Here is a 21696-nt window from a genome sequence, read left to right as displayed (position 1 = left end):
GATGGACAAACAGACATCCTCTAAACTAAACAACAAGATATTTCATATTTATTTATATAATAATATATAGTTGTTTCTGATCTGTTGCCTTGGGGAGGACATCATTGTCAGGGTCATCCAGAACAGTTGTATCACTGTTACAAATACAGTTATTAGTGTTTTCTCATGTATGCTTAAGGTCTGCTTGAAACACAGGGAGAGCAAACTCTTTACCTGCAGTGTGAAAGTCACACGGTTGGTTAACCCACCCGTCCAACACACAGACACAAGATGTCTTTGTCAATCAAACCTTCAGTTTTGTTTAAACAAATCACCAAACTTGTGTTTTTTCTTTGAAAGGAGTCTCAGAAAATGATGATGAAAACAACAAAGATGTCAGTTGACACTAAATGCAGAGACAAGTTGACGTGGCAGTTACATGAGCCACTAGATAACACACAGTTAATTATTGAGCTTTTAGTTGGCAAATAATTTCTTAAGTCAAGGACAGTAATGAAACATAACTGGAAAAAGCTTTATCGAACAAAGATGGATTCTTTGATTCTTTGAATATATCCAATTGGTTTAAAGGTGAAAGTATTTGGTCACACCACACACCAATTGACAAAAAGGATGACAGCACACGAGCAGTGTGTCTTTTATATCCATCAGTATAGTAAAACAGCTGTGTGTGTAGGTAGCTCTGAGTAATTGTCTTTGTGTGTGTGTGTGTGTGTGTGTGTGTGTGTGTGTGTGTGTGTGTGTGTGTGTGTGTGTGTGTGTGTATGTGTGTGTGTGCATAATGAACTATGAGGGACAGTATTCAGAATTACCATCTGCATATACATAATGAAACACTTTCATATTTTGAAACTCTCTCATATTCACATATGAAACTGAGTTCAGTAGTGTATTAGTCAGGCATTACAGTTCGGAAACAGGAAGACAGGAGGCTTCTTTCAACCACAATGAATGGGAAAACATGTTTGCACACACACAAACAGACACACACACACACACACGCACACACACACACACACAGACAATTACTCAGAGCTACCTACACACACAGCTGTTTTACTATACTGACGGATATAAAAGACACACATGAGGCCCCCCACTGCTCGTGTGCTGTCATCCTTTTTGTCAATTGGTCTTCCAGACGGCACAAGACACTGCATGTGTACGGCCCCTAAGGCTACTTGCAGGCAGTTGAGCAGATATCAGTGTAGCGAACGAGTGAAGAATACTATTTTGCCTTTATTTTTAAATCTTCTCAACCGTTTCCGGTTTAATTGGAACGCCTTTCGTTTCAACTGAAATTCCTCTCACACAACATACTGAAATTAATCTATAATCACATGTGTATATGAGATCGTTTCATATGTATATGTGAGTGAATTTGGTTTCAGCCGTGTGTGAGACAGTGTTTCATATACAGTATGTATGTGAATGGTATTTCTGAATGTCTGTAGAAGCCCCTCATAATGAACGGCTAACCTACGGAAACAGGGACCCTCGCTCTCACCAGTCCTCCCACATGTTTGCTCTGAATATTTGGATTGCTGCTGCGCTCTATATTTCTCAGCTCCACTTCACTCTTTCTTTTCATCCTTGTCTGCTCTTCTTTTTCTGCATTTGATTCCCCCCTTCAAGGAAAGGAAAGGAAAAGGAGATGAGTTTGAGGCAAGAGACTAGATGACACAAACATTTAAGTTGACTGATTGTGTTTTGGAATGGTGAGAGGGCGATTGTGCGTACAGGATACACTGATGATGTGAAGAACTGGGAAACGGAGCATGGGCTGTTGAACATGTTTGGCCAACTGGAAGCTTTCGGTGTCAGTACTTCCAGTAGCAATTCACTTTTTCCTGATTGTCTCATTCCACATGATTGATAGTACCTATGAAAAGCAGAAATTGAAATGCATACTAAAGAGGCAGGAAGAATATAAAATAGAATTCTCCAAAAATGTTATAATATAAGCTACTGAAAAACAAAGTGGACCGCTTCAGATGCTAGAGAAATCATTACACTTTAGGGTTTAATTGGCAGTTAGGATTATATGTTTGCTCTGGAGCAGAGGACAGCGATTCTAGCGAGCACTTCAGAAGCAGATGAATCAGTAATCTGTTACATATTTTATTCTTGATTTAGAAATTAATGTGATTTTATAAGCAGACATTTCACTCACTGTAACTGTAACTGTTGCTCTAATGAAGTGATTTAGAATGTTGTGACGGGTGTGACCTTTACTAAACTAAAGGCAATGAAGCAATGTCAATCTTTCCTTTTAAATCTCCCTCGTGGGACATGTTTCCTTTTGTAGAATCATCTATGGATGTCATTGTTTGCAATCAAAGTCTTCCTCAACCTGTTATTCCAAAATGTTTAACCACACTACCCATTTGGCTCAAGGAATGGCAATTCAGCCTTTAGCTCCCAAATCATATATTCTAGTGATTTGGCAGGTTGACATTTTCTTTTATATTTTGACAACTATTGGATGGGTTATCATGGAATTTGGTACAGTCATGGACCCCATGGGATTTATCCTAATAATTTTGGTGATTTCCAGGATTTATCCAGTGAAACGTCTACTCGAGTAATCATGAATGTAGAACAGATATACAGTCAAGACAATACATCTTAATGACTTTGGTGATCCTCTGACTTTTCATCTATCACCATCATCAGGTCAAATTGTAATTCATCCAATTATTTGCAAAACTGAGGTTTCCATCAGCTTTATCTGCACCACTGTGTACAGATTAGCCACTAATACTTTTCTTTCTCCCTCTAGAAACAGCACAGTCCTCAACTCCAAGGTTTTATCAGTGACCATCAAGCCCACCCCTGCTTCCCTCTCTGCTCCAGTTGTAGTTGAGTTCTCTCACCTGTACAACGTAAGTGACCTTTGTCTTGAAGCCATTTCAGATATTTAGCTTGTTTGACATTATGTTGTATTATCGGTTCTCTCTCGTGGTAATTATGTTTTCTATTCTGAACCCCATCCATTAGGGCACCATCAACCAGACCTGTATATCCTGGGACGAGAGTGACAGGTGAGATCCACCATATTGGTGATTTGTTTAATCATGCTTGCACCTTAACCTGCTAATGTGTGCACCGGCATTGTTATGAATGTGTTAAATTGTTTTGTTTGTAATACTATTGCTTGTATTATGATAAAGGTAGGATCCACCATTGTTGGAGATTGCTTTATAATAGGAACGGATTGTCAGGATATTTCAGCCTCTACTGTACCATTGTTTATCTTTTGTGAATCCTCTAGCTTCATGGGAATTCAATCCACTGGAGTATGCTGCCACTAACTAATAGTCAGTTACATTACTACCCATCCAAACCTCTGACCTACACTTATGTCTAAAGGAAGATCCTGTAAGAAACATATCCCCAGATTTTTATATAATGTACCTTCATCTTCCCAAGAGGATGAATCTTAATGAATTTGGTAACCCAATTATCATCCTTTTAGTGTTACCATGCTACCAAAGGTGCCACTTGTACTCAGAAATATTAAATTATAATTGGCAGATTGCCATAACATTTGCTGAGAATATTCTTGCTCCCCAGAAAACAAACCTTTTTGACTTCCATGGCTCTATGGATATTCTAGCTCACTTTTTTTTAACAAACTCATTTGATCCCTTCTATTAATAAGAGTCCAAGAATAACAAAAAATCCACTTTCAGTGTGTTTCTGTCCTCCTGTTTTTATGCACATATTAAAAATGAAAGACCTGTGTGGAAAATTCAACAAAAAAAATCAAACTTTCGCAAAAAGGTACATTAAACAGCCACTGAAGCTTCTGCTCCAATAAGAGTGCAGCAAAAACTTCATCTTTGTAGAGCAATGAGGAGACTTTGACTGTCCTTACAGTAATACATCAAACAAAACAAATGTCATAATTCGATGACTTTGTTTTCCATCATTTGAAGTTTCACTGGTGCTCTTTATTAACAATGGCACCTGACTGAAAATTAGGACCACCAACTGTTTATCTCTGTCCACCAACTTTGGTGCTCCCTTGAGTTTTCCTGTAGCGCCAACACAAGGTGGTTTTGACTGAAATGTCTGAACTGTTGGATGGATGCTATGACATTTGACACAGGTACTCATGGTACTGAGAGGATAAATCCATATGACGTTGGTGTTATCTGACATTTCATCTAGCGCCAGTAGTAGGTCAAGGTTTTCACTTATCATGTAAAGTACCTAATCGATCTACCAGATGGATTATCTGAACAATTTTAACCGACATTGTTTGCTTCCAAACCATGTATCTTTATGATTTGGCAGGTTGACATTTGGCTTAAAGTCAAATATTTTGACAACTATTGACTGCCATGGAATTTGGTCCAGTCATAGACTCCATGGGATGTATCCTAGTAAAGATGGTGATTCCGAGGAATTTTTAAGCTATCCAGTGAAACATCTACTCGAGTCCTGTTTTCACGGAAACAAGAATGAATCAGCGTTTTTCTGTCTTTCTGTGTGTAAAGTTTGGATGGAAAATGTTCCATTCAACGTTTGATATCATCTGATGTAGTGAACATTGTAATCTTTATGGGCCAGTAAGCTTCTGGCACGTTTAGATTTTTGTAATGGCCAATCCTGGCCAGTGTTCAGTTTTGTGTTTGATATTTTAGGGTAAATAAACAATATCTGTTCAAATGATCTTATTGCAGGATAATTCCCCCCACAGACAATTCTGTCAATATCCCATTTGTAATTATTCAGTGGCATACTGGCAAAATCACATGCAGTCTATGGCACATATGGTTGTTGCTGGTACTCAAGTGGATGTTTTTGAGTCACTATAGTCCCTCTGATCGTTCCTCAGCTGGCCACAGTGTTTTATATCTTGACAAAGTCAGTGCACTGCTCCCAAGTGAAAGGTGCTGAGTGTGTTGGACAGCTCCGCAGCTCTTGTCTGGAAAAACGCTAACCCCACGCTATCACTGCTACGACACTGATGCAGCATGTGGAAAATTAAAAGTGTCGCTCACAGCTTTCCTCCCAGCCCACACAACAACATGTACGACAGAGAGCAGTTCAGAGAGAGAGAGAGAGAGACGGAGAGTGCCGAAAGGACTAAAAAAAGTGGGAAGGACTAAAAAAAATACATATTGAAGAGTTAAGTTTTACTGCTTCTGTGGTCAGACTCAAAGCGCTACTCATTTGCTCCTTGCTCTCAAGTGCCCTATTGGTTTAAGACAAAAAAACAATGAGCATGTGAGAGCGTGAGCATTAAGCGGAGTAAAGAATGGGGAAGAAAGAAAGAGGCAAACATTTGGTCGCCTTATTGCAATGCAGGTTTGTACATTTGCATTTAGATGGGTCCGTACACTTTTGTTACAAAGATGAAAAGCAGAACATTCATTGCTTCAGTCTAAGGATTAAAATAAGTTTGGCTTGGCACATATAGACCTTGAGCAAGAGAAAGAGTGAAACACAGAAACGGAGGTGATTTTGGGAAAAAAAAGAGTACATTTTGAGAAATTGAATAGATGGTATGACAGCCCTCCCTAACAATGAAAAAGTTTAACTATAGCTTCAAAGTGACGGTTGAGACTAAATCAAGTCGACCCTACTTAATTGCTCCCTGCAGTGTTATGTGAAATTCTGAACTACCATAAACTCTTGAATAAAAGCTTCATGTACTTCAGCTGCAGAGAAAACCAGGTCTTTTTTTGAAGGATTCTATTACCTACAGTTGTTTATTAAATAATTGTAGTAAATTGTACTTTGCTGTTTTTTCCATCCATGAAACTTCCAGCACAGATATTTCACATTAGAAGCTTGCACTGGTTCTGAAGTGTTTTTATGGCAGCTGCTCAAAAGATATTTAAAATTGTCAGGGCTACCCAGCTCCCAATATAACAGGGTTTTACAATTATTTTGTTTAAATATTATATTATGTTACATACATATTTAGTTAATAATATACTGTATGTCCATTGTCAATCAATCAAAATAATAGCCAACAGGTGCTCTGCAGATTTAAAGATAAGTATTACAAAATTAATACTATTAAATACGCTAATATGTTATTTTAAAATATGATTATGTGAGCCTGCTGTGGAGATGTCTGACTCTACTGACAGGAGCGTTCTTGTCTTGTTTTCATGGATACCCAGGATAAGAGAGCCACATTCCACATATATGATGTTGGGAACGCGTAATAACACAGTGAATGTGCTATCAGACAATGATGGATGTATTTCTTTCACAATGAGCCAAAAGCTGTCCATCACATTCAGTCTTCTCAGAATGTGTTGAGATGTATTAGCATTTCTGTTTACCATGTTTGTTTGTTTTTACTTTGAGATGTATTGCTTTTTCCTTCCGTTTTGATTTGTTTGAAAATGTATCATAAAATATAGTATATGTTGGCACTTTTTTTAAAGTAGTGAAGCTAGGAGTCAACTTCAGTTTTGTCTGTTGGACATCAAAAAGTTGCAGGACATCCAAGTTTTAATGTCCTTAAGGCATGCTTAAAGTTTAGCTAATTGATTGGTTTCATCTGGTTTAATTGATAGATATAATTGGGTATCATCTGCATAAGAATGAAAGTTTATAGAGTAGTTCCTTATAATATTGCCAAAGGAAGCAAATATAAGGTGAATAGAATAGGTCCAAGTACAGAACCTTGCGGGACTCCAAGACTGACTTTGGCTGTCATGGAGGATTTATCATTTTTTTTTACAATTTATGGTACAGAAAGTATCTAATATCAGTTCAAAAGCAGCATAAACAAATCATTAAAAAAGGTCAAAAAAATCTGATTAACAGAGAGCTGTGACACTGTTTACACAAAAAAAGTGGTAAACCTTTCAAGTAAATGCATGGACTAGCCGTCTACCTCATTTCAAGTATGTCTTATCATTTCTGAACTGCTACTGTTTTAATTTGCTGTGAATGCAAACTCCTCACTTCCACCGAATGATGTACATTTCCACAGCACTCTGTTGCTGTGAGTGTCTCTATTTAATTCCAATGTTTTCTACTTTGTCTTTTTATGCCTCTGCCTTGGTGAAAGCAGAGGCATTATCTTTTCTGGTTGTAAAGAATAAGCTGATTAGAATTTGGTGGACAAAGGTCAAGGTCACTGTGACATCACAAAACAGGTTTTTTGCCATAATTCAAGAATTCATATGACAATTTCACACAAATGTTTAATAGGGTAAAATGATGATGTGATGATATTTTGGACAGACATGGATATAAACTTTAACTTGACTGGTAAGTGGAGGAATACAACCAAAAGAGGATAATTCTAGTTTTCAGCTTGAATCTCACATCAATGAAACTCAACATTTTCCTGCACAGACAATTCCCATTAAACATGTTTGTGCCAAATGTTTGTGTTTGTGTCAAAAGGCAGAGTCTCTCCCTTTTCTGGTCGCTTTTGTTTTAAAGTAGCTGCTGGAAGTTTTGATATTAATTGACATTAGCTTACAGTATACAAATTCAGAGCAGCAGATGGGTGAGTGTGACATGACTCTGATGTAGTATTGATGGAGATAGTGCTGTGAAAATGTACACTATACATTACAGTACAGACCGTTTCACTTTTCTTCGTGGTTTTTAACAGTCATTTTTATCACAGCAAGGACAAAGAATGTAATCATTTGGTGTATGGGGTTGGGGGGTGACATGTTCTTTGCAAAATTAAAATTCCTCTTGGACAGCAGCTATGATTAATGAGTTAATATTTGGGAGAGAAATTGGAATCTGAGCAGGCGTCCTTGTCATGTTGATAAGAGCTGTGGAGCATCAGCAGCTTCTTTCTGTCTGTCTCACTCGCACTAATATCATTACTTAGTTTGGTGTACAATATGTCTTTCCTGATTAACTATAAATACACAAATAAACAAAGTGTTTGGAAGTTTTACCTTTTTTCTAACTTTCATATTTGGCTTTGTGGTAGCTCATTATAAATACTTTTTATGACATTTATTGCCTTTAGTCTTGACAGGAAATGAGGAAAGAGAGAAATAGGAAATAATATGCAAATAGGTTTGAATTCATTGGAATGCAACTCATGTAACCTAACCCTAAATTATGGTGTATAATTTAGGAACTTCGATAAAATTTAAACTTTAAGTCATATTTATTTTACCAACAGCCTTACCACGTCCACAGTCTGTTGCACTTATACATTAAGAATTTTTAACTTGGAAAGATCATTACAGATCCAATATTATTTCTTTTTCACTTTATAAAAAAAAAATGCTTTGAACATGGAATATAAAGTGACAGCCCTACTGCACAACCGATTAATACCTGGCAACTTACCTACAATATGTCCAGAATATGCCAACCAACATTTCATTACCATACATAGATACATAGATGTATAGAACTTTTCCTGCTGGACTATTATCTCTCGACATAGTGTGAGCTCAAATGTTAGTATAAAGTCTCATATTATAAATATAGTGAATACTGTACCAAGACCCAGTACCCACCTCATGTAGATAAGGAATAACACATGTCAATGCAGCAAAACACTTTGCAATTGGAACATGATCATGTTATCCGGGCCGCATCTGCATTGGGATCAGATCTTAGGAATGAAAAATAAGTAGAGGCCATACAGCAGCATCATTTGGGAGACTCTTAAGGGATATATGACGTGAATATGTCTGCGCTGGATCTGATGACCTTCTTACACTATAAGTAACATTAGCGTAGTTAGCAAGGATGTCTTCGGTTTTCTCCACCTATCACGTCAGCCTTGCCGTGTACATCAAGTACATCGTAGTGTTCCTTCATAAGTACCACACATTGCTTCCCTTGACCTGAGACACCCTGTTTGACAGCCTAGTTTTTATTGTGGGATCTAATCACAATGTGCACAGTCGAGACAACGCCCAGAAAATATATCAATGTGCAGATTAGTTAAAGTTAAACCAGGTACTAATGGTTTCTAATTTTTAGCACAGATACCTGGGGGACTGATTGTAGTGTTCATACTTGGCATCACTCAAAACGTTTGAGCCTGTTTTTTGGGCTTGTCCCTCAGAAAATTGCCAGACTCCATTAAAGTGTCCTTTCATCCTTATTACAGTTAAAGTCGTTATACAAGACCATTGACCCTTAGGCCAATGTTTTACTTAACATGTCCGCAAGTACATGAAGGTTCTCGTGACGTAAATTCTGTCATCAGAGGGTGCACACAAAGGCCCTATGCAAACGTCCACGTACCACCAATCTGTGCTGTACGTCAAATCCACTAAAAGTGGTAGAATAGCGATCTACTGAGCATGTATGGAATATGTCCTCCAAGTAGACCGTGTGCGCAGCTCTCTGTGTCCGCCTCCATGTGGGAGTATAACCAAGGCTTTAGTCATATCCTATTCTTTAATGTACCCTATATCAAGAATCTCATCTAAATTCACATATTGTGAGTGTCTTGTAGTCTTGTAACTTTCTGGCAGCTTTGGCTGAAAATATTGTTTTGCATTTGTGGATCCCTTTTAGTACTCCTCTAGCTGAGCCAGTATACTGATACAAAACTGGTTCTGTACTTAAGAAACATTTTTGTAGAACAGCATTTATATGCAATTTAATTAATCCCGCTATCTAATGGTTGGAGATTAGCTCTGAATGTTTCTCCCCAAAAGTCTGTGCATTACCGATTAATTTGTTCACTTCCCTTATCATCCACACTGTGCTATCGGTGCTGCTTGTAGACAAAAGCCCTGCAATGTTTCATGAATTCTGTCAGTGGTAGATGCAGGCCAGTTAATGAAAAAACTTAAATCTCGATTTGAGTGGCTTTATGTATCTCACAAAAACCTGATAGAACGTGCATGCCTTCAAACAGTCAACAGTGCAGGTCAAACAAGAGAGAACGGTGTTTGTGTGTAGGCTCGACTTTGTTTACTGCAGTCACTAACTAGCCTCCATTCTGATCATGCAAATCAAGTTTGCTGTCTCAGTTCATTTACAGAGTCAGTGCTGAAGTTAAAGAGCTGCCTCAATTCATTAGAGATGTTGGAGCTGACCAATGTGAACTTAAATCTTCATCAATTGCTGTAATACAATTATAGAAGTGGAGGTGGAGTTCAGTTGGTCGGGGCATGTTTGTTTACATGTATTTCTGATTAGAAAGAGGCTGAATAACAGGCAACAGACTGCTCACATTCTACTGTATTTATATTCAAAGAATGCCTATCAATTCTAACTCATTTGGCAGCCAACCCATCAGCACAGGACGTTGATGAATCCCCTAAAAATGTTACCCTACAGTACTGCTTGGATTTGAAAAGCAAAGTTAAGCAAAGTTTGCTGTCCCCTTCCTTAACGTGATTAAATAGGCAACACTCTGTGTTCTATTCTGTAAGTTAATTCCCCAAATGTGGTAGCAGCTTCCGCAAAGAGTATAAGAAGTAGAAGACTGGATAGCCATAGCAACAGTTTGTGCCACTCAAACATTGTTGGTGGTTGCGTTCACATCAAATCAGGCGCCGCAGCGCAGGGTTGCAAATGAGCCATTTAACGCCAAACTAATGTGCGACGATTAACGTCTTTGTACTCCCTCAGGGCGTGGTTGGACCGGATCACTATCATCGTGATAGGTCACCCTAGTGCAGAGGTCGGGAACCTATGGCTCTTTCGATGACGCGATATGGCTCGCAGACAATTTTGAGACATTTTAACAAATAATAAATAATTATACTATGTAATTTTAAAGTAAAACATTTAGCAGCGGATTTTGTTTTAGTTCTCCCCTCTCCTTTCCTCCACTCTGTCTCTGACTGTAATTGTGTGCGCACGTGTGTGTGTGTGTCTGTGTGTAGGAGGCGGAGCCCTGCCCTTCGCAAAACAGCTGAGGAGAAACTGCACAAAGCAAGCAGTAGACCAGGAGTGTCAAACTCATACCTGTCAACCCTCCCGTTTTACCCGGGATTATCCCGTATTTTTAACCTTAAAAAAACAAAAAGGCCTAATTAAAGAAAGTGTAAAGTGGCCTCCGGTAAAGCAGGTGGCAGTATTATGTTTAACTTTAGCTGAAAAACGTTATCCGCCAGTAAACACACAGAAGAAGAAAACAGGAACAATAATACAGAAGAAGACGAAAACATGTGGATGAGAGTCACAGTGAACGGGAGATAGATGGAGACGCAGTTGTACCTGCCAAACAAGTTAAAACTTTATGAGAGGAGACCTTCCCTAATTTAATAAACAGCAGAGTCAGGCAAACTCATGCTTTTTGTAAAGTGTGCCATTCAGATGTTAGCGTCTGGCGGAATAAGCGATGTTCACCGGCAAGAAAAATCCTCCAAGCACAAGCACGCCAAGAGGCACAAACACATTCACTGTCAATGACTTCATGTGTGACAAGAACTGTGTCGGAGGCAGACCAAGTGACCAAAGCTGAGGGAAATATGTGAATGCTTTGCGCTAAAAAATAATGTAGCCTTCAGCTTCTGCGTTGCAGTGTAGCGGACATGTTTCCCGACTGCCATCGCAAGGAAGTCCTCGTCGGGGGAAACAAAAGCCACACAACTCATCAATCATCAAATAAATTGATGATAATAACTCATCAAATAAAATACATAAATCTTATAAACATGTCTACAAGTAATACATACTTTAAATAAACATGTATTTCCTAAATGTATATACCCGTCCCTTATGTGTTTACATTTACATTGGTGGCTGTTAAAATATGCTGCATCAGGCTCCCACAGGCAGCTCGGCTTGCAACGCTGTCACTGCATCATACATGTCCGTGATCACACGGCCCTGAAGCTGCAGGTTTAACAGTGAGATGCTTCGTTATGTCGCACAAACAGGCCAGCTCACATCGGCACTTTTCATCCCAGAGATCTGTGGTGTGTTTCCCTTTGCTTCCAAAAACGGGCAGATTTCCTCATGCAACTCGAAAAATATATTCAGCACTTTCCCTCGACTGAGCCATCGCACCGCCATGTTCAAAATGTATCTCCTCAGGAAGAGACTTACATTGACTCTTATAAAGTTTCCTGTCTGTGTTACGGTGCTTAGGGGGGGGGGGGTGTACAGACAGAGGTAGGGGAAACACTGATACCGCTTTTAGTACTCGGATTTTATTAAATATATGGCTCTCAAGGAAGTACATTTAAAAATATTTGGCTTTTATGGCTCTCCCACCCAAAAAGGTTCCTGATCCCTGCCGTAGTGTAATGTAAGGTTGGGTTTTTCCAAAAGTTGATTCTGATCTATAGATCTGAGGAGAACTGCAGACGACTCGATAATTATCTGCGGGTTTGTCCCTGTTTGTCCTCATCACACATTAGATCTCATTTTATTATAAACGTATTGATAGCACAGCCATAATAATGTATGCTTAAAATAAACGTACTTTCTAAAAAAGCAATGAAGATAACTTAGATTCTAACAGTGAGTTAACATCTTGATTAGAATTTTTACAGTAAAGATAATAAGCAGTGTTCGTATCTTATGTTGGAATGTAAAAATGTATATTTACAGGGCCACTCCAACATTGTGGTGTTACCCTTCCATAAAGTTGCGGAACTTGCGAGAGACAGATTTGAAAAAGAAAGAACGCAATTGAAGCAGCAGAGGCTGAGATATACTGACTTTAAGTTCCTAGTATATGGGTCAGGTTTCAAAATCCCTGAATCCCACAATTCCCATAATGCAACGTGACATGTCCCCAGTATGTAGTGCAGCACTTCTGTTATAAATGTGTAGTCTCCGAGTCCAAGCCGAGATAACCCTGATGACTTCATCATTGTTTATATTTCCTCTGTGCTGGCAGACTGCTTTTCATCCATGTGGCCTGTTCTTGGCAAAGGACATTCTTCCATGCAGGGCTGCTGGACCAGCACCTAAATTATCCAATTAGATGGTGGGGCAAGACTGTCTGCAGGCCACTGTGTGGCTCATAAAGAGGCCTAATCACGTCAGCTATGTATAGAAACTGCACTGAGTCTTAATATATTGGATTTCTGTTCGAGGTGATGTTCTAATGTCAGCACTGAGTCACCTCCCGGGGCTAACTCTGTCTCTCTCACACACACACTCACACACACACACACACACACACACACACACACACACACACACACACACAAACACACACACACACACACACACACACACACACACACACACACACACTATCGCTACAAAACACAGTCTGCAGATTTCTACCTATGAAGATGTGAGATCAGTAGATGTGTGAGGGTGTGGATAATATAATATTGTTGCTAAACACCTTTTGTTGTAGAGGTTGTTGCTGTTGTTGGGACTGCCTGGTCTCCTGTCAATTACGTTTCGAGGGAGACTTATTGTGTCCCAGATTATGTTTGTTTTTAATGTATCATTAATACGTTTCAAATCTATGTCTGAGGAAGTCTGCATGTGGAGGTCAAACAAACACAGGACTTGCTGTTCATGTGCCGCGTAAAAAGTCAACATTGACTTATTTAATTTGTTGGTTTTTACTTCAATAACCATGATATGTTACTAAACAAAACCATGCAGTTTTGTTGCATTTTCGTTTTATTTGTTTCAATTTACAACAATAACTGGGAGAAAATATGTTTTCCTCGAAACATAATTGAGAATTCAGTTTCAGTTGCATGGGAACATTATTTTGTAGGAGCCAGGGTTGGTTGGGTTGGTATACAGACAGGTGGCAAATGAAAGGAAAAACCATACAACATGAACCACTATGGGACATTTTGAAGTGATGTCTTATACACAACTTTCTGTAAACACTGAGAGAATCTATGACTAACGCTGTTCTGGAGGCTTGTGGTGAAACTGTTTGGTGTAGAGGTTACCCCTTGTGTTCATTGCATGTGGCTGCATCATGTTCCAGTTATGCCTGGGCTCCGTCACACTGAAAGCATTTCAGAAGCAGAATGTCCCCAAACATGTAAGTTTTTCAGCAGCCTTTTATTTTTTTATTTTTCTGCTTGCACACCATCTTTAGTTTCTGTATTTCCTGAACAGTAAATATTATCAGAGGCTGTAACGCTTTACTGTATGGGTCTGTTTCTTCGTAATAATTATTTTGTAGAAAGCTTCCTGGAAAGGATTATGTATTTTGTCAGTAATTAATGAAAAAGAAGCTATCTGTTGACATTGGCACATTAACTGGAATGCCAGCAGAGCATCTGCGGTAGTTGTAATGGAGTCGGAACATGGTGCAACTGTGGGCTTGATGTATAAAATGATGAAGAATAATGTGCCTGCACTCAGTGGGTGCTCATGATAAAACTGAACCAGTGAAAGAGGGAAATGTTCTTTCAGGTAACGTTTGTCGATGCTGTGTCACACTCAAAATGTCATTCATAATTCAATGAACCACACCTGCAATGTTCAGCAATCCAATCAGGAGCTGCGCCGTTTAAAGAAAGTACCAGAAAGTCCTGTGTAAAGGATGTATCATCGTCACATTGATGGTATATGATATGATTATATGATATGGTATAATCTATGCAAACAACTCCCTTATTTTTTTGCACTAAACGATGAATTCCTCTGGAGCTAGTTATAGTCTAAAGTTAGAATGCAATGGAATTGCCAGACCCATACAACAACAACAACTTGTATATGTATAACCGGCACTTTTTATTTATTATTTTTATTAGTCTTTAGGAATGTCTGAATCTGAATTGAGTCTATAGATTCCTCTGAGTGTCTTTTGAAAAAGCATCATGACTATTAATATTTCAAGAGCTTCCTATTATTCCTTGACAAATTAATTTGGGGTATGGGGGCATGGGGTACAAGTTTAAGTCACAACCTGCTGCTCAGTCAAGTCAATGTAAATTGAAGTCCACCAAGTGGATGTAAATGTGTACAAGTAGAGCTGAAGTCTGTCGCCTGTTTCTGGTTGCTTTTTCATCAATTTGACTTATTTACTTAATTTCTCTGTACACTGAAGCAGAGTAACGTAAGAACAGTCTGTGTCAGGAGCAAAATTGAGTTTTTCTGCATAAATGCGAAAGGTGTCAAATTACCAAACCCTACAGCAACAGTATGTCAAACTGCTTTGATTCACCAACAAAAGCCTTCGCACCACTGACTTTCAGGATTGTAGTAGTTTTTGCTGTATTGCTGAAGATAATTGTCCCTATTCATATTACCCACTAATACTATGAAGTGTACACTATGTAACTGTAAAAGTCATTATACGATAAACTGCAACACTTTACATTTTTCTACAAGAAATAATACAAATGTCAAGCAATTTTTGACTTTAGAACTCTACTACCAATTTCAAATTTGGTACAGTCCAGCAGGAAAAGAAAGAAAATAGATGACATATTTGGAATGACAGAAATATGTCATCAGAAAATGAGATACTAGGTCAAAGTTACAAATAATTATTACTAAGTCATTGTTGGAGTACATTTTCGTTAAAATGGGTCAAAGTGTTCTCTTATTCCGAACCATTCCTAACTTTTCATCATCAATTTTTGGGTGTTGGTGGAAATGAGCTTCCATGGTAAGAACACATTTCATATAAACACTGGCTGGTGGAGGTACGTATCGAAAACGTCTTTCCTTTCTCAATTGCTTCACAATATTGTGAGCAAACCAGAAATTAAGATGATTTAATAGACCTTTTTCATTGCAGACATTTTGACTTGTCATAGCAGGAAAAGCTCAGGCATAATTAATAACATGGTTCCATTTAAGTGTCTCAGTAAGCCTTGTCAGTGAGCCAATATGCACAATAATACAGCCTGAAATACTTACCCTGAATGGAATGCCGCCGCTATAATGTTATTAATTACACCTGTGTCTGAATATAATGTGATCTATTGTCAGCAGGTGTGATTGGTTGTTACCATGGAAACATATCTCTAATGGGGAGTGTAGTTTTCAGGCTTTGTCTGCTCTACCTTACATTTAACAGACACAATACATGTGCTTATCAATTCACCATGTGATATTTAAAAAAAATTTAGGAGGCTAAATTATTATTATTGTTATTATTAATATTAACATATAGAGATAAAATATGAGTAATATTTATTCCTAAATGTATTATATTAATTATGTTTAGTAGCCTACTATTTAGCCAGCCTATTAATAGTACTTTATTACTATGTCTATTACAATAATAATAATAATAGCCGTATAATAATATAAAATAATATTATATATATACAGCTCTGTATAATAATAATACTAATACTAATACTAATAATAATAATAATAATAATAATAGCCGTATAATATTATATATATATCTGTATAATAATAATAATAATAATAATAATAATAATAATAATAATAATAATAATAATGATAATATTAATAATAATAATAATAATAATAATAGCCGTATAATATTATATATATATCTGTATAATAATAATAATAATAATAATAATAATAATAATAATGATAATATTATTATTATTAATAATATAATAATAATAATAATAATAATAATAATAATAATAATAATAATAATAATAATAATAATAATAATAATAATAATAATAATAATAATAATAGGTATTTGGGGCTGTTGGCAGTGTGTTGGTAGGATATAATGTGTCCAGGCAGGGAGCTGCAGCACGCCGTCTCACAGCTTCCTCATCACCGCGTTCACTTCGTTCTCTGCGCCTTCGCCTGCATCCGGCTTAGATGTAAAGTGGATTAAATAGCCGGTGTAACGCGGTGGGATTTCAACCGCTTTCTTTTTCTTTTTACGGAGCTGTGTCTATATTCACCGCATCGCTTCTGTGTGTGTGCGTGTGTGTGTCTGTGTGTGTGCGTGTGTGTGTGTGCTTTTCTCCGTGCAGCTCCTCTCTGCTGGGATCCTGGTCTGCCAGGGGCTGCAAAGCCGTGCTAGTCGACTCATTCAGAACCAAATGCGTGTGTGACAGACTGTCCACCTTCGCCATTTTAGCACGGCTAAATCCCGAAATGGTAAGTCAAACAACCTCCCTTGACTTCGTTAACGTTAAAGGTATCGGAGACGGTGTTTTTTTTTTGGCGTTTTATGTGAATGCATCAGCTGTTGTTTTTTTCTCTCTCCAAAGGGCGTCATTGTCATTACATATCAACAGATCCTCCCTCTCTCCCTCTCTCCCCCACCTTCCCTTTCTCTTTCTCGACATGCCATAGCCATGCTGCAAAAGGTTATTATAGTAGCCTATTGCCAAGGGAAAGGATTGTTATTATTTTTTGGAAAGAGTGGGGGATGTCTTTATTGCACCTAGAAGCAGATGGAATGTGTATGTGTTCCAAGAGGAATGCACACAGGAAGGGCAGCACTGTGCTTACTGTGCATTACGATGGTGGTGGTCACTGTCAGATGTACTGACATGGTGTGTGGGATTTAAGATCATGTTGTAGCTGACATCATACCTGCATGCACCCCCACCTTCACTTTCCGTATTCCATCTGAACACCAACAATTACTGTTCATGTGCATATTTGAACACATTAGACTGACAATGGTGTCTCCATGGTTACAGGGCCACATGAAGAAGGTGCTGCATGACAATCCAGTAATGTGAAAAAAGACACATTTTCATAAGACTACAGTAGTCTACATCACATGTTGTCTGCAGCTGGACACAGCAAGCCATCAGTGTGTGTGATGAAATGTCTGTTATAACCACAGCAACATCCCAGTGACCCAAACCTGCCCCACTTTCTTTGGGGAAAGGGCAGTGTCTCTTCATTCAGTGCGATTAGTTATTATTAGACTGGAAATTGCTTCGGAAGCAGTTTGTTCACTAGTTTCCCTGGTAACAGCATGGGCACCAAGGCTTTCTTAAAGACAAAGGAGGAAGCATGCTGTTTATCCTGCTTCCTGCAGCCTCGAAGGGAGGCTAGGCCAGGATCTGAAAGCTTGGGTTTACCACCTTGAGCCAAACATATTTAATAATTTTTGTTCAAATTGGTTGCGGTTTTGATGGAAGCATATGACCAAGAGGAAGGTATATGAGAGAACATGCTGTATGCTTTGATGCTGGAAGCTGCTCTGTTGTGTTCTATTTGCATTCTGTGTTCTCAGTGCTGACATGATTAGTTCATATTAATTAGTTGACTGACAGAGTCAATGGCAATTTAAAGGAGTTCAACATTTTGGAAAATAAAGCTGGAGTCAGGATGTGATTAGCCTAGCATAGCATCGGCTAAAGACTGGGAGCAGGGGAAAACAGTTGAATCTTCCCTGTTTAATGTGTACACAAACAGAAATGTCTGTACTTCTGTGCAACATCTGGTGACCGTGATTGCTGAGCATAGATTTTGCTCTTGGTCTCTGTGCATCCCTGATGATACCACACGTGGCAACTTCACTGTGACCGCACGACTCTGAGAAGCTGCACACAATCACTGTGCCCAACACCTTGTTGTTGGACAAGAAATAGTTCCACAACGCAACATCCCCTGAAACTATTGTTGTTTATGCCGTTCTTTTTTAGCTTCAGCTCTTAAGCTTAAGTCTGATTGTGTAGAGGTGTTGGTAGGAGTTACGATGTTACTTTAGCTTCTCTTTGTATGATACAACCATCCTAGCTGTTTCCCCGTTTCACAAGTCTTAATGCTCAGCTAGGCTAACCACATATTGTCTCCAGCTTCAGCTTCATACATTATGTACTGATATGAGATTGGTATCAATCTTGTCAACCATGTTTGTGTCTTTTAACGTGATATCAGAGAAAGTCCCTCTCTCTGTGTGTTTTTCTGCAGAGCATGCGTGATCGAGGGGAGATTACAATTTCAATACTTCAGACATTTTATTGTCCAAATAATAATAACAGTTGTTTGTCAAAAGCGATTTACAATAAGTGCAAACAATCATGAGGATACAACTCCGAACAGCAAGAATATGGTACATTAGCTTCATTAGCTAGTTGCTGCACCTATTTGACCACAAATCTATTTATTTATTTGTATTTCAAGTAAATTCTGCCATATAGACAGGTAATAATGCATGACCATCCTTAAGATCCTGATCATTTTATTAGATGTTGTCTTTAAGTGATGCTTATTCCCAAATAAATTAGCTTGGTCTATGATCAAGGAATTTCTTCCATTTTCAGTTAATCTTTTATTTATCAATTCATTATTTGATCTCTAAAAACTTATGAATAGTATCGATAATATTTTTTTCCTCAGTTCATTTGTCTTTAAAATGCGAGATTATAGTGAAACATATACACCACAATTTCATAAAGCCCAGGGTGACGTCAAATGTATTATAAGAAGTGGATACTGGCATTTGAGAAGCTGGGCACAGTGAATGTTTAACATGTTTGCTTGCAAAATGTCTTTAATTAATATTTAATAATCAACAGAGTTCCGACTGTAAAAAAAAAATCAGATAATGGAATGGTACTAAATATCAGCTATAGTTACAAAATTTACAAAAAAACAAATTATCACTATTAGGAAGTCATTAGGGCGGCAATGGGATTAGTCTGGACCTGCTTCTGAATAATTGTTCCCATTAATCCATCTATATCTGTCTCTCTGTCTGTCTGTCTACTACCTACCTATTTAATTTTAAATTAGGAAATGATCCAGACTTTAAAAGCCTTTCTCACTACCATTTGTGTAAGATTCATCTTCGTTTTCTGATTGCATGCTTTGCAGTTTTGAATGAAATGTCTTGACAACTGTTAAATGGAACACCATGATGTTTGGCACCTGGTTAGCAGATGTTAGCATGTTAATATGTGAAACTAAGATGCTGAACATGATATAAATCATAGGCTACTGTCTGAACAGCATTGGCATTGTCATTTGTAAGCACGTTGCCATACTAGCATTTAGCTTAATGCACTAATGTGCTTACAGTAAGTACAGTTTCAACATGACTGTAGACTCTTTGTATTATTCAAACACAGGCACATCAGTGAAATAGGAATATAAACAATTATCAGTGGATTAATAATGGTGCGTCCTCAGTTTGCTGTCTTCCCTGCAGCCTGCCTCCACCTGTGCAGACAACAGCTTGTTCACAGCTCTGTTGCAGCCTGGAGGCTTCACACGCCCTGAGGAAAGCTAAATTGTGCGGCTCCTTTTGACAGAAATGGAGGAAAAGGCAACTCCTCTCCTTCCTCATACTGCTGCCCTTTCTCCACATTCTATTATTTTGTGAGACAGCCGTGGATACCATGCTAATTATTCCTGGTGCAACAAATAGTAGCTTCTAAATGGTCCAGCCGCTCTGACTGCAGCTAGCCTCCTACAGCTCCAGCATGATAAACACCCCAACCTGTTTTTTTCTTCTCTGCCTTCCCCCACGCTCCTTTCTTCCTTCTATCCCTACTCTTCTCTACCCCTCAGTCATTTCATCACACCATTCTTCATCCTCAGTTGCTGCGTTATATTGTAGCTTTCCCTCTTCTTACTACATCATTTACTCTCTTGCTGCCACCTCTTGTGTCCATTTTGCTCAGTTCAACTTCACTGCAGGCAGGAAAAAAAAGGAAAAACTGAGAAGAAATGCACATGCAGTCAAAGGCAAAAGCCCCAAAACCTGAGCCCAGTTTACTGCCTCTGCTAGTGTGTGCCTCTGTGTGTTGAGGGGGAAGAGGATGAATGAGCGTGTTTTTGCATGTATCATTTTGGATGTTGTAAGCCTGCGTAAGCCTTTTCTTCAGTTTGAATGTGCTGTCAGGATAGATGCAGTGACAAGCCTCTTTGGCCAATTAGCCCCCATTCTAACCATAACAAGTAAGTAAACAGGACTGACTGAGGTCTGCAGGGCTGCAGGCCAATAGTCACATTCCAAGATGCATTTGTGTTTCCTCTATGAAGGGGCACTACATATAACTTTGGTAGTCATAAATAGATATGCAACAAAAGCTCCTGCTGAAATGTAAAAATGGAATATTGCTTAATTTCAAAGGTGAAGCAGATGTTGTATAGAACAGCTATGTGGTCTGAATGCTGTATTCAGAGTTGGAAATGTAGGTTATCCAATCTAAAACATTAACATTTTGTGAAATACGCTCATTCGCTTAGCATAAAGACTGGAAACATGTGGAAGCAGCTAGCTTGGCTCTGCCCAAGGTAACACAATCCACATGACACCACCTTGTATTTAACGGATTATATTTACAGACACCCCACCTACTAGAAACCATGAATTACTTTTATTTGAATAGTAGGCCTATATGGATCAGTGGTTTTATCATCCAACCTCACCATTTACATACTATTGTCTGTAATTGACACCAGTGCAACTTGTTTTAGCAATCATATTTGTTTATTGCTAATATTGGCAGAAGCTTCATCTAATAGATTTCTGAAGGAAATGACATCCCGTGGACGTCCTCAGTGGACGTAGCTGGAGTGTTCCTGTCTCTGCTCAGGTGGAAGGATGCAGTCTGGTCACTTTATTTTGGTACTATTGACTGGACGCTGCGTGAGACTTCCAGCCGAGCTCTGTCATTGCTGAGGAGGAAGTAAAAGTTTGTCTGTCTCAGCAGACGCCTTTCCATTTGACTGCACTCGTAATCTTTTTCTCCCCCCTTTGCTTTTAGAGAAGGAACTCACTGCAGTGCAGATTAATCAGAGGGATTTAATTAACTTGGCCCCGGCACACACATCAAACCTGGAGACAAGACAGGCTATAAACTCAGCCAATTATCTCATGCTAGAAGGGAAGGGGGGAGGGGTGAAACTCCCTCATGTCCTGGTCCCTTCATGTTCAACTACCCTCCACCCACCCCCTTA

The 21696-nt window shown here is 38.6% G+C and overlaps 1 protein-coding gene across 9 annotated transcripts in view; it reads left to right on the top strand.

Annotated features, from left to right (window-relative positions):
* adgrb1a (adhesion G protein-coupled receptor B1a) overlaps nt 1-21696 on the top strand; it is a 150244-nt gene that overhangs the window by 98108 nt on the left and 30440 nt on the right. For all 9 annotated transcript variants that reach the window (XM_029450967.1, XM_029450965.1, XM_029450972.1 and 6 more), the window contains exons 16-18: nt 2783-2885; nt 3001-3044; nt 16797-16923. In XM_029450967.1, coding sequence (XP_029306827.1) covers nt 2783-2885; nt 3001-3044; nt 16797-16923 — 274 coding nt within the window. The remainder of the gene's footprint in view (nt 1-2782; nt 2886-3000; nt 3045-16796; nt 16924-21696) is intronic.

The sequence above is a fragment of the Cottoperca gobio genome, chromosome 16, assembly GCF_900634415.1.
Source record: "Cottoperca gobio chromosome 16, fCotGob3.1, whole genome shotgun sequence".
NCBI classification, from domain to species: Eukaryota; Metazoa; Chordata; class Actinopteri; order Perciformes; family Bovichtidae; genus Cottoperca; species Cottoperca gobio.
The sequence above is the reverse complement of the archived record's forward strand: the minus strand, read 5'-3'. Positions and strand labels throughout refer to the sequence as shown.